Source organism: Nestor notabilis, unplaced genomic scaffold (genome assembly GCF_000696875.1).
Source record: "Nestor notabilis isolate BGI_N333 unplaced genomic scaffold, ASM69687v1 scaffold17084, whole genome shotgun sequence".
Taxonomy (NCBI): Eukaryota; Metazoa; Chordata; class Aves; order Psittaciformes; family Psittacidae; genus Nestor; species Nestor notabilis.
The window spans coordinates 20,321-33,526 of NW_009926196.1; the positions used below are offsets into that span (position 1 = coordinate 20,321).

At 46.8% G+C, this 13,206-nt stretch overlaps 1 protein-coding gene across 1 annotated transcript in view; it reads right to left on the bottom strand.

Moving 5' to 3' along the window:
• Positions 1-3,915: 3,915 nt before the first annotated feature.
• Positions 3,916-13,206, bottom strand: part of OGFOD1 (2-oxoglutarate and iron-dependent oxygenase domain containing 1) — a gene marked incomplete at its 5' end in the record, with an annotated part of 9,628 nt that continues 337 nt past the window's right edge. Inside the window, 10 exons of the mRNA XM_010013425.1 lie at positions 3,916-4,101; positions 4,592-4,650; positions 5,465-5,587; positions 6,790-7,085; positions 7,232-7,311; positions 8,037-8,150; positions 8,282-8,410; positions 10,574-10,665; positions 11,294-11,410; positions 12,273-12,373. Of these exons, the coding sequence (XP_010011727.1) occupies positions 3,940-4,101; positions 4,592-4,650; positions 5,465-5,587; positions 6,790-7,085; positions 7,232-7,311; positions 8,037-8,150; positions 8,282-8,410; positions 10,574-10,665; positions 11,294-11,410; positions 12,273-12,373 (1,273 nt within the window). The remainder of the gene's footprint in view (positions 4,102-4,591; positions 4,651-5,464; positions 5,588-6,789; positions 7,086-7,231; positions 7,312-8,036; positions 8,151-8,281; positions 8,411-10,573; positions 10,666-11,293; positions 11,411-12,272; positions 12,374-13,206) is intronic.

Sequence of the window (13,206 nt, forward strand, 5' to 3'; positions counted from 1 at the left end):
CTTGGCTGGCACGCAGCAGCCAACTGACATAAGGCCAAGGTTGGACAGGACTTTGAGCAACCTGGTCAACTGGAAGGTGTCCCTGCCCATGGCAGGAGGTTGGAACTGGATGAGCTTTAAGGAGCCTTGCAACCCAAACCACTCCATGGTTTTATGATGAGATGAACCTCCAGCAGGAGATGAATGGCAAACAGTCTCCACTGGTAGGATTCACCCCAGGACTAATGCCTAGTCATCCTGTTCTCAGGTGGAACTCACCACAGCAGGTTAAGCTGCTCGTCAAGTACAGAATAACCACTGAAGCCACACTAATAGAGCTGCATGTTCCTAAAAATTCATGGGCAGAGCTGGTTAGATGGCACCACACCTTGGTATATGTGCTGGGGATCAGGTGTAGACCACTGTCCTGTCCTGCTGGGGCACTTCAGTGCCTGCCTGAAACTTCAGTCTGGGCTGGAGTCTTCCTCATATGGCCCCTTTGCTGTCAGGGAAAGGTGCTGCAGGAGTACCTGGAGCAGTGTGTGCTGGAGGCGGATCTGTGGAACAGTGGTTTTCAGTGTCCTAATTCAAGTTCCAGTTTGCAGTTTATAAAACTAAAACAATTGGAACTGACTCTTGACAACAGGTTATCTGATTTTAGTCCTTGTTTCTTCTAGTCCCGTGGACTGCTGCTCATCTTAATTACTACTAAATACCTCATGTCACTGAATCACTGAATACCTGACACCAGCACTTCTTTGCTGCATGTTTGTGAACACAGAAACAATTCCTTCAGTCTGGTCTACAACTACACTGTCATATCTCCGTCCATACTGAACTGTTCTGGTCTTCAGCTTCTTGGCAAACTGACAACAACTGAATCTCTAAATTCTTGTTGGGAAGTACTTGAACAACTTCGCACTTCAGTAACTGAAAGCTGTGGTACCCTTCATCAGATGCCAGGCTTTGAAGGTGCAGTCAGCTGGTCAGAAATGTGCATCCTCTTATGACAGATGTCTGCATGAGGCCATCTTGCCTGATTATAAGTTTCTTCTGTCTGTTTCTCATGCTTCATAACTGTTCACTTGCTGTTCTCCATCTTATTTTTCCATGTCATCCTGCTTACTCATTTTGTGGGCATGGATATATTTCGTATTTACGCTCCTTTCCGTAATGTTCAGAGTACTCTGCAAGCAGCTACACCTTATCATAAATAGAGATTTGTACCCAGCAAGAGCGCCTGTAGAGAGGGCTCCCAGTATTTCTGTAATCTAAATGAAGGCCCGTCTTCCTACAGGAGCAAGTGTCATTTGAAATTGCAGCGAATGGAGTCTTTTCCCCTGTACTTGCAGCACCAGCCACGTCTGGGGCTGCCTTTGGCTTTTGGACCTGACAGGAAGGGTGGGAGAGCAGAGACGTGGTGATTCTTTTAAAACCTTTGACTGCTAACTGCAAATTTGGCTTCTTAAATGACTTCATGTAAGTCACTGGAGGCAGAAGGGTGGTTCCTCGTGTGATCATATAGATCCAGGCTTGCTCAAGTAGAGGCTGGTATGCCCTCTAGTGTAGTTTTTATTATTAAAACACACAAAACTTCAGAAAGCACAGCTTCTTCCCAGTCTTCTGGGAGGCCGTTCCAAGACCTACCAAGCACGCTCTCAGGTTCACAATGCAGCAGGTTAAGTAACTTCATTTCATTAATTTACTCCTGACTTTGCCTGGCCAGCTATGCTGTGAATAGCTGTGGTATCTGTCACCTTCGTCCAAAACTACCCTAATTCTGCCTTTTTTTTCCTCTTTGAATCCTCCATTACTTGTCCCTTTCAACTGGAGCAGCTCACACTAAGAACTATGTTCTCCCCAAGAAGAGCTGCTGCCCTGGTAGGTAGCAGAGAGCCTCAGAAACCAATACTTCATAGCCGAAGGTTGTTCCTCTTTTATCTTCATAAAGGCACGCCCAAAGGATGTCCTGCTCTCTGAAGGGTGCAGAGTGCTCAGGGACAGCAGAGTCTCCTGCCCTTACTGCTCCTCTGTTGCCAGGTGTGGTCTTACACTGCTGCGGTGGTCTTTAACACAGGCCTGGGACAGGAGGAGCAGCAGACTAATCCACAGCTACCCTCTCCCAACTCAGGAGAGGCAGGAGAAATTAAACGTGCTTGCTGCAAAGCTGTAGCCTGCACTGCCTGGCTTGGGTGAGCTGAGAGTTCACCTGTGGCTCTTCACTGCCAAAGAGTTACAGGCAAGCCCATGCAGGCTGAGCCAAGCCCCCAGCAGCGTGTTCTGCAGTCTGCTGCCTCCTGCAGCAACCAGCACAGCTCTATAACAGCACCTCTGATGGGCTGGGCACCTCCGCAGTGACTCCAGTACGGTCCTGCGGGCAGTGAATGTGAGGTGGGTGAGAACACTGAAAGTGTGTGCAGGGGGGAGGTACTGCACCAAGACCACTGCCTTTCTTGTGCTGCTTAACCATGGGACCTGAGCATCTGCTGCCTGGAAAGATCTCAGCTTATCCCCAGTGAGAAAAGCCACGTTGGAGACCAGCAAACCCTGGGACAGAACTTGGACAATGCAAGGCTGTGCTGTTGGTGACCCTCATACTGCTCATGGATGACAAAGCAGGAAGAGGCGAGTGACCACCTTTCTGCTACCAGCACCCAGCCCTGTTCTGAGGCTGGAACCACAACCCTTCACACCTGAAGCACAGCACCATCCAGGTACCCACATAAGCACAGTAAGCAGGAACAGCCCTCATCTTTTGTCTATTTAGCTTGTAAATTCTTTGGAGAAAGGGCTGCATCTGGTTCTGGCTGCACAGCATTTAGCATAGTAAAGTCCTGCTCCCTGTTACAGTGCCAGGTCCTTCGCAGTACCAGCAGCGTCACAGCCTCACCATCTTTCTTTCGACTTCATAAAGCTGCACAGCTGGAGAAACCTCATTATTTCCCATGGCAGCTCCTTTGTTTCTGCCTCTACAATGTGAACACAGCTAAACTCCAGAAAACAACTTGGGCCTTTTGTAACAAAACCTGCCCAACCAGTGTTTGAAGCATTTAACTGACTGTCCTGGGTTCAGCTACAGCAGTCATTTTTTCTCCTTCTTAGTAGCTGGTGCAGTGCTGTATTTTTGACTTTCAGCCTGGGAACAATGCTGATAACACCGATGTTTTTAGTTGTTGCTCAGTAATGTTTACGCTGACCAAGGACTTTCTCAGTCTCATGCTCTGCCAGGGAGGAGGGGAAGCTGGGAGGAAGCAGAGACAGGACACCTGACCCAAACTGGCCAAAGGGGTATTCCATACCACAGCACATCACGCCCAGTATAGAAACTCGGGAGAGTTACCCAGAAGGCCCAGATCGCTGCTCAAGTCGGGCTGGGTATCGGTCGGCGGGTGGCGAGTAGTTGCATCCTCTCCCCTTGTTATTCATCTTATCATGTAGCAGCAGTGGTTTGTATTATACCTTAGTTCCTGGAGTGCTGTTATCTCAACCCGTGGGAGTTATATTCCTCCGATCCTCCTCCCCACCCCTCTGGGGGCGGGGGTGAGTGAGCGAGCGGCTGTGTGGTTCCAGGGTGTCAGCTGGGCTTGAACCACGACACAGACCCATTTCTTTTTTTTTTTTTAATAAAATCAGTCATCAGCCTGCAGCAATGTACAGTTGTAATTTTCAGGTTAGATATGCACCACTGTGCTGTTTCTATGAGAGAACAGCTAGAAAGCTGACAGTTGTGTGACACCAATCCCCTCCACGCAGCATTTAAAGCAGTTGTGTGCTGTTAGCAAGGCTAGGTTTCCATTTGTACAGCTGAAGTCACTTGTACCCTACATGGTAGGGTACAGCTTGTGTACAGTCTGATGAAGTCTCATCAGCAAAGTCTGTCTGGGCGTAGAGAGGTCCCAGCTGAACACCTGGATGGAACCCTGCCCCCTGCACTGTGTTCTCTGGTCACACTCTGCACCATTACTCGTAATACACAAAGGAAAAATCCCAAAATCCTGTTCTGTTTGGGTGCTTGTTCAGGCGTGCCAGGCTACGGTGATTGACGTACTTCACAAACTTCATAGTTTCTTTGTCTCTATAAACCAAAGCCAAGCAGTTGTCCTCTGGATTCACTGTCAACAGCTAGGATACATGAAAGCAAGGGAGGAAATGAGCTTCACAACAATGGCTTTGATATCATTCCGAGGAAGAAACAAACAAAACCATTTCAAAGGCTAGTCAGAACAAAGGTCTGGTGTTAGTAAACAAACCATGCCACTATTTTCATCTGAATACCCCTCAACCTGAAGCATTCATTATACAGTAACTTAATATAACTGCTCAGCACTGTCACTGGTGCTGATACTGAATGTGACCCTAGGCAACAGCACTTCCTACAAAAGCATCAACTCTGCTACAGCCTTGTGCCCATCACAGCCTTCCCAAATGCCACCAGGCCCAAGGCTTCAGCTTTATGGTGAACACCAGCCTCTTGAGGCTGAAGCCAGAGGTGATTCAGGCAGGAAGGCTGCAGCACGATACTGAGCACACCCTCAGGGTTATGTTAGTGCTATGACGAAGTGTAATTATGTCTCTCTACCCTAAACAATTTCACCTAATTTGAGGTCCTTACCTCTTCATCTTCACCTTTAGCAATGTAGGAAGTAAAGCCACCGTATTCTGGATCCCAGTCTTAAAACAGAAGAGACAGACTGTTGGGCAGTTGAACACTGTCCAGGCTCCATGTCACCTTCCTTGAGAAGGTGACATGGTTTTTCCACCCCACTCCCCACAGTTACTGCATACAGGATTCCCCACTTCACCCCTTGCCAGTCTGTTTTTTTATTCTGTTCACAAACAACTTCAATCAAATGTAATGGATTTACCTTTTACCACAGATGGGACATTTAAGGTTGCTTGGTTTTCTATTCCTCACCTGTGGAACAGTTTCAGCTTAGCAGATATGCAAAGGATTTCAGTATCATTATCAGCCTATGCCAGGTGGTTTCAGTTGGTGCATTCTGGGCTCAGCTGGTCCAAAATGCTCATGTTTAGATTTTTGTTTTGCCACTATCTAACTAGCAATCAACCTGAAATGCCTAGACACGCCTAGAGTGGCTTTTGAAAACCCTGGGCTTCATGAATTGGAGGTTCAGTTATAATTTTTATGAGAAACAGGCAAAACTGAACACTCTAGTGGGTATTCTGCCCACCTGACCCTTCACCGTGGCCAGAGCCACTGCCCAGTGAGAGGAAAGGCCAGGGATATGCAGCCGTTCCCTCTGCCCAAGCGCCACCTCCTGGCTCCAGCAGGAAGGGTCAAAGCTGATCCCAAGGCTGTAATCCCAGATCTTTGTGTAAGGACTGCTGAAATCACGGTTTATGCAGAAGTGAGGACTAGGATAGTCTACAGAGCCCTTCTAGGTCAGAAAAAGCAGGGAATTCGGAAGTCCTTCCTTTTTGCAAACCTTGTAAGGACAGCCTGACATCTCTTTTGTCCTCTTACCCTCACAGCCACAGAAGAAGAGCAGGTCAAGAGCAAACTCTGTTGCTTGAGTGTCATGGACTAGAGTATAGTGTCCGTGGGTCCAGCGCCTCAGCTCCCCGGCACACACAGGGGTACTGGAGCCTAGGAGAGGGAACAAACAAGCCAGGAAAAACAATGATATGGAACAATAGCTGCCACCTAAAATGAAACCATACATCTCATGTTAACTTCTTTTCTAGAGGTGGATCTTAAGTTATGTACAACACGGAGGAGTTGGGCCAAGACTGACTCTTTGACAGGTCCAAGCTGTGATGTGCTTTTGTTTAACCAGTTCTTCCCTTTTTTGGTTTGTCCTCCCCCTGGATTTACAGTAGAGCTCTGAACCTCAAATGCCAGAAACCTACCTGCTCTGGAAGTGCACTGAAAACACCAGAAGCTTCAGTGACGAAGGATACTGCTCTCAACTCACTCTTCACGAGTCCCAGGAGGTATATTTGAATTGGGGGAAGCTTTTCTCATGGGTCTGGCTAAGTTTTCAATCCATGCACCCCCAAACTATGCTCTCCTCGTATGTGAATTTACGATCACACAGCGGAATGTGGCAGATAAAAGAGGCAAAATGACATGCCTCAAAAACACAAAACCAAAATCTTTGCACGAGGTAAATGTTCTGGTGGGACTTGGCTTTTTTATTCCAGTGTCCACTAGCTTGTATGACTTAGTGCCAGATGAGCATTTTCAAAAATTCTACCCTTAAACTTCAAAGCCACTCTTCTAAATAAACCACACCAAGCCATAAATCAAAAATTAATCTAATCTTTGATAGCAGCGATACCTTATTGCTGACAACCAAGTGGTTATTTGGGCTGTTAATGTTTTCTGAAAGGTTAAATCCTAGTTTTGGGTGTCAGTTTTCTAATTCTGAAATTATCTTTAATTCTGATCTGTTGACTTTTTTCCTTTCCATTTGGCATCTTGTACAAGAATCTGCTTTACTTGAAGCAGGAGTATGCAGATGCAAAATACATGTAACTATTGGCAAAATATTACTGGGCAGTTAATTAACACACCTGTGCCCCACGCCTTGACTCCTATGTAAGTCCGACCTTGAAAACTTAGGTCTGTTCCAAATGGTATCTTCAAGATAGTCATTAATTTAGTCCAAATTCTTTTGTGATGGTCACTGATTTTAGATACTCAATCTGACATGCTGGTGCCTTGTGCCTTGGCTGCAGTGCAAGGTAAAATGCTAGTTCCACGAAAATCATTAGGAATTCTGCTGCAGACACCCTCAACATCAGGATTCTGCTCAAATCCCTTCACAGTGCTACCACTCCACTTACCGTTCTGCATCTTGCTGTCTTGTGCTTCAGGGACACTATCAGGCTGGTTTGGTTGATGGGGTTTGCTATCAGTGTGGTGGTTAGCTTCTTCCTGCTCAGGTTTGGGACTGCTGTGCCCAGTGGTGTCTGTGGCTTTTCCTTCCCCAGCATCTTCATCCTCATCAGAAGGAGCCAGGAAGTGCAGCTTTAGGCCAGTGAAGTTGGAAAGCAGTAAAAACAAGGCCTCGGAGCGTAAGAGCTGCAGGAATTTATCCAGGATGTCAGGGAGGCTGTCTTCCTCTGCTGTCTCATAGAGTCTGAAAGACAGCAGAGGTATCAGCAGATGTATAGCCTTGTTGGAGAACAAGCAAGGACCATGTCCATGGGGCAGCATCAACCAGTGCAGCCTCATGGCAGTTCCTGCTTGGCATAGTCAATAGGTGCAGGACACTGTCATTCCCACCTTTTATTGGCAGGCCCCCGACTACTCCATTGGATGTCTTTATTCTCCAAAGCTTCACACAGTAGTTGGTATTTCTCTTTCTAGGAGAGAAAGGTAGTGCAAAAACTTTAACATTTAGCTCCTAGGTCTCCCTTGCTGTGCTTCAGGCCACCACTGTCTACTCTCAGATAAGGCATTCTAACTGGTTTGAGGCTCCTAAGGAATGCTGAACTGAGGCACATAGCCTGGGTGGGCATCATCTCTTTTTGATGCCAGTGACCAAGAGATATCAAATACTACTTGATTGTCTGCTGGGTGAGAACACAATTTCACTGAGATACAGACGCACTGTAAACTAGAGGTCAATCAGCCTTGTGAAGCAAAGCTTTTCAAGTCAGACAAAAACATTATGGGTCACTTATTTCACACACCGGTCAAGTTCCTCAAGTGCTAAGCTGCAAGACAAAGATACATACTGTGGTCACAAAAGGCTAGAAAGCAGGAAAGATGACATGTCTTTCCATCCTTCTGCTTTGCTTCTTGCAGGAAACAAGAATGTTAAAGCAAAGTGTTTGATGCTGGATGAGTCCCCATGCAGCAGTGTACAGGGAGCCAGAGGGGATCCATGACAGGATCACAGCATGGTGGACGTTGGAAAGCACTGCTGGAGGTCATCCGGTCATCCCCCTTGAGGGAGTGAAACTAGCAGGTGTTTCAGCTGATGGCCATTATGAGCAAGCCTTTTTCCAGCCTGCATGATATATGGTACTTGCCAGCCCTCTGACCAGTTCTGGCAGCCCCCATCAGATTGAACCACTGGGCTCACCTTAAGAAAATCTTTTAGGAGAATTTCTGATCGCTCCTCAAATTCCTCCTGGATTTGAGCTTGGGAATCCATGTCCAAATAAACTAGATTGATCCACTCATACAAGATTTCATGCTGGAAGGGAAATGGATTTGAATGCTGAATTTGCAAAAGTCAAAAAAGGATTGCCCAACACCCCCATAACAGCTATTCCAGGGACATGACAAAGAGAAACGCAGGTAAGCAGATGTAGGCTTGTTACTCACGTCGTAGGGGATGTGTGGGCTCCTGGGCAAGGGAGCTTCGATGTAGCGTGCAGGTCTGACTGCTGATGGGCCGTGAAACCAGCCGCTCACTGACAAGCGGCACTTCTCCTCTGACAGAACTTCGGACACCTGCAACAACATTGAGCAGCATGTTACTGCTTAGACCATACAACATCTAAGGACCAGCTGCAACAGGCTGGTCATCATAGGAGATGGACTCCAGAGAGCCTACTGCACACACAGAAGTGTCAGACAAAGGACAGACCAGGCTGGATTGTTCTTGGCTCACAGAGAAAGGGCTAAAGCAAATTTTGGTGCTCAAGTCGACTGTAGGTTTTCAGACTCCCAGTCCAAGCTTTTTCTCCAAGTTTACAGCAGAATCCATTCCCTTTCTCTGTTATCAAAAGTAACTGTATTTTATTTTTCTATCATTGATTCTGTTGAAGAACCAGCTATCATAGGCTGCAAAAAACAGCTGCCACAGCTTACTCTGAAAACTCATAAAACACTGATGGGCTGCAGCAGTCTGCTTGTCTTTTTCGAACGTGCTGTCACACAACCATAATGAAGGGTATTTGCCCGATATGTCTGGCTGTTTGTACTTCTATGTATCAGATACAAGCAGCCCCTCTGCCCTGGCCTGTGGAAACACTTAATTTTCACATAGTGATGTCCCCCCTTAAATCTTGATTTCATCAAATTGGGCTAAAGTGAACAATTTCACATCCTAGGGTGCTACACCCTAATGGTAACATGGAGAGAGCACCCCATAACTGTTTGAAAGCTACAAACTGTTGTAAATTTTTTAATAGCACATGAAGACTTTGCACTGGGGTTTGTTGTTTTGGTTTTCAGAACATTGCTGATAAAAGAGGAGGAACAAACAGTCTGCTCTGAAAGGTTTTGGCCCTTACTGACTAATGTTAGAGAGCTGTAGTGGCCTTTTCCTTGCATGACTTAGAGGTGTTATAGGTTATTTGGAATGGATACTGAATCCTAAATCACTTGGGAAATGGAAACCAGAACAATGCCTGGCATTAGAAGCTCATGGACCTGCTCCGTCCAGCGAACACCCACAGCTTTATTTGCTGTCTCTGGGAGAAACATACACAATAGAAGCTGAAGATCTATTAGGAAGTACTGACTAAATGTTCTTTGCCTGATGTCTGAGAAGGATTTAAGGCTGGTGTGCACTGTGAAGACTTCCTACTAGTCTGAACCTTACAGGGTCCTCAAGGATAATTTGCAGGCTCTACACTTTACTGACAAAAGGGTCAAGGAAATGATTTGGTGGTTCAGCAAATACCCTGGACAGTGAGGCTCACATCTAGGAGGCTGTGATTCACAGCACTCCCAGTTAAGCTTAATGCTTATTTAGAAAATAAGATTATGATTATTTAAGCTGAGTTTATTGCTTGCGCTAAAAGTATCAGAGACAGTACACAGGACCAGAGTGTCAATGTGTGGGACTAACTTTAGGTTAGCGGTCTCAAGGTTAAGTGGAATATGGATTTTTATAACGATATTAAATCACTACCTGAAAACAATTACAGCAGTGACCAAGTAGATGTTTCTGTTAATTAACTGTAAGATGTAAAGGACAAAAATAAACCCCTAACCAGACTAGGTGAGGATGTGCCCAACCTAGAGATCACTGATCTTCCTCATCTCCAACCTTCTGCTCTGTCTGTTACAGTCCATGGTCATCTCAAGAGTTTCAGATTTCAATCAGGTGTTTGTATCATGCAGTTCCACAGACTGTTCATCCTGTTCCCAGGCATCTTCCTGATGTGCCACAAAGTACCACTTAAGTATATTAGTATTTCTAGTGCAGGGTACTGCACTACATCAGCGTTACTGAAGGGCTAAAGCCCTGCATAGTGCCCTATGATCAAGGTGATGTGCTGAGGACCTCTTCTGGAACAAAGTCAAGGTAGCTGCATGAAAAAGGTGAACTAGTTTAAAACTATCAGACAAACAAAAATCTCTCATCACCCCAGCCAGATCCATGGCAGTAGCTTGCCAGGAGAGCAACACAAAACAGAAATGGAATTTTTCTTTCCCTGGGATGATGAAGTTAGACTGATGGTTTAAAGTTGGCTTTGTCAGTTCTTGTCCTCCTTAAAGTCCCTCGTAAGAAGCCCTGCCTTTAACACAGAGCACTTTGCATGAGTAACCCCTCTACCCCACACTTCTCCCTTTTCCTTCTCCCTCCCCATCAGGACTGTCATAACAAACAGTGAATAACCACAACAATGAGAATCTGAAAATGAACAAGAGACAACTCCTTGCCTGGTGGAAAGAGACTGGAGACACTTCAAAGAAAACCAGCATGTTCCATGAAGGTACCAATGACCTGACAATTTGCTGGGGTTGAAAGTGTTCTGAGGAAGAAGAAAACACACTCTGGTTAAGATATGAACAGGGACTCTCTAGAAACTGCTGTTTCTATCTGACTTCATGACATTGTGACTGGTGAGACACCTGGGTTTAAGGGATGGAGCTGAGAGCAAGGGCTTGGTGAAGAATCAGAGGACTCCTGGTGCTGGAAACGGAAGTTATCACCACCAGTTTAGCATTCCAAGCATAGTTACTGGCACCGCTTCCATCCTGCCTCTGCTCTTGGCTCTTGCCAATGGAAAAAAGGACGTTTCTTTGTCTGCTGGGGTAATGGGTTTAAACAGGGGAAGTTCAAGTTAGATAGAAGGAAGAAATTCTTTACTGTTAGGGTGGTGAGGCACTCACACAGGTTGCGCAAGGAAGTGGTAAATGCTCCATCCCTGGCAGTGTTCAAGACCAGATTGGACAGAGTCTTGGGTCTAGTGTGAAGTGTCCCTGCCCATGGCAGGGGGTTGTAACTAGATGATCCAAAGGTCCTTTCCAACCCAAACCATTGTTATGATACAGCCCATCCCTAAAACTCTCTCCCCTCTACTCTTTGAGGAGAGTTGCTGCAAGGGGTGCATAAACTTCATCTTTTTCAGCCACCCACAGCAGAGCTCAGGCTCTCACCATCTGTGCTGTACAGGTCCAGCGTTCCCCCGTCCCTTTTGTCCCAGGGTGGGACGAGGTACAGGATGAAAGCAATTCTCCGACCTTCCAACTCATCGTCATGGCACAGCAAGACATCTGCAATTACACAAGTTTTGCTGCTGCAGCATCTTTCTAGTACATGCATGATTCATTCTCATGACTGCTTCCCAGCTTTGTCCCACAAGGATACAACAAGAAAAAACATGCCTGTTCCAAGAACTGCATTTTCACTCGTCAGCATCAACAGCCCAAGATTTGCAAGATTAACTTCCCTGCGACCGTACTGCAACTGGCAGATTAGCCCACCCTGAAGGTAGAGGCAGTTATAACTCATCCCCTGCCTCTCCCTGGCTGTCCCTCAGCACAGTGGACAGACTCCTCACTTAAGCAGTGATCCAAGCTCTGACTCCTAAACACCAAACTGCACTTTGAGAAGGTTTGTGGCTGGACTAAAGGGAAGGGGAACCCTAGGAACAAAAAAACCTGGGCCAACAACTGGTTGTGCAGAAGACTCTTCAAAAGTAGAGCCGACAGCAGTAACCGTTTTCTCCTTCCTCCAGGGATTTTTCATGATTAAAAGGGTAGGCAGAGTTGTAACCTGGACTCATGAGGGTGGTGTTTTAGCATCAGACTTCACAAACTCAGCTGTAGAACTTGAAAGCTGAACACATCACCCTTTTGCATGACAGCATGCCTGCAAGCATGGGCTGAGCAGCTCTGCTAAGGTGGGAACTTGCACTGGCACTGAGCCCAGTTAAAGTCATCAGCAGTGGAACTATGCCAGCAGTTTTTCCATAATTTGTACTTCTATTTTCTAAGACTTTGTTTTGCTGCTAGAAACTCTGAAACTAGAAAGAGTTTGGGGTGGGTCATGAAATTAGTATTCTATAGACATTTCTTTTCGTACACCTCCCCCGCCCCCGCCAAGTTTTAGGGAAAGGACTCCTTATAGACTGACCAGTATATTCATATTTAGCACAGGAGATGTCAATAGTTGGCTCCAGCTCTATCTGGGTCACGGCAGAAAGCCATGGTCGGAATTCTTCACACAGAGCATGCCTGAGATGACAAGCACAAGGTGTTACAAACCGTATCAGCATAGCCTAAACTAATTTATCATGTCTATTCTGCCTGTTTCAGCAGTTAAAGGTGCTGTTGCCTCCAGTGACTGTGTTCCTGTCAAACTACGCAGGAGCTGGTCAGGAAAACAGCCCTGTGTTCACAGCGTTGCTGTCAATTGGAAGGGGAACCAGCAAGCATTTTGACAGCAACAGGTACATGAGGGCTTAATCAGCTGCACTACACAAAGAACAACAGTTAACTGACTTCAGTGCCAGGATTCAGCTCTACAGGGCCAGTTCCTGGCCTGACCATGATGCCTGGCCCACCTGTGGCCCCAGAATTCCCCAGGAAGCCAGCACCTATGTTGGGGCAATCCCAAGCACAACTACAGGTTGGGCAGAGACTGGATGGAGCACCCCTGAGCAGAAGGACTTGAGAGTGTTAATTAATGAGAAGCTCCCCAAGACCCACTTGCAGCCCAGAATCTCCCCCATGTGCTGGGCTGCATCCCAGAGCGTGAGCAGCAGGTCAAGGGAGGGGATTCTCCCTGTCTGCCCCATTCTGGGGAGACCCCCCCCTGCAGTCCTGCCTTCAGCTCTGGGGCAACAACACAAGAGGGAAGTGGAGCTGTTGGAGTGAGTCCACAGGAGGCCACGGGGATGCTGCAAGGGCTGGAGCAGCTCTGCTTGGAGCCAGGCTGAGAGAGCTGAGCTGGTTCAGCCTGGAGAGAAGGCTCCTTAAGGGGAGAGCTTAGAGCAGCTCCAGTGCCTAAAGGGGCTACAGGAAACCTGGAGAGGGGCTTTGGACAAGGGCCTGTAGGGACAGGACAA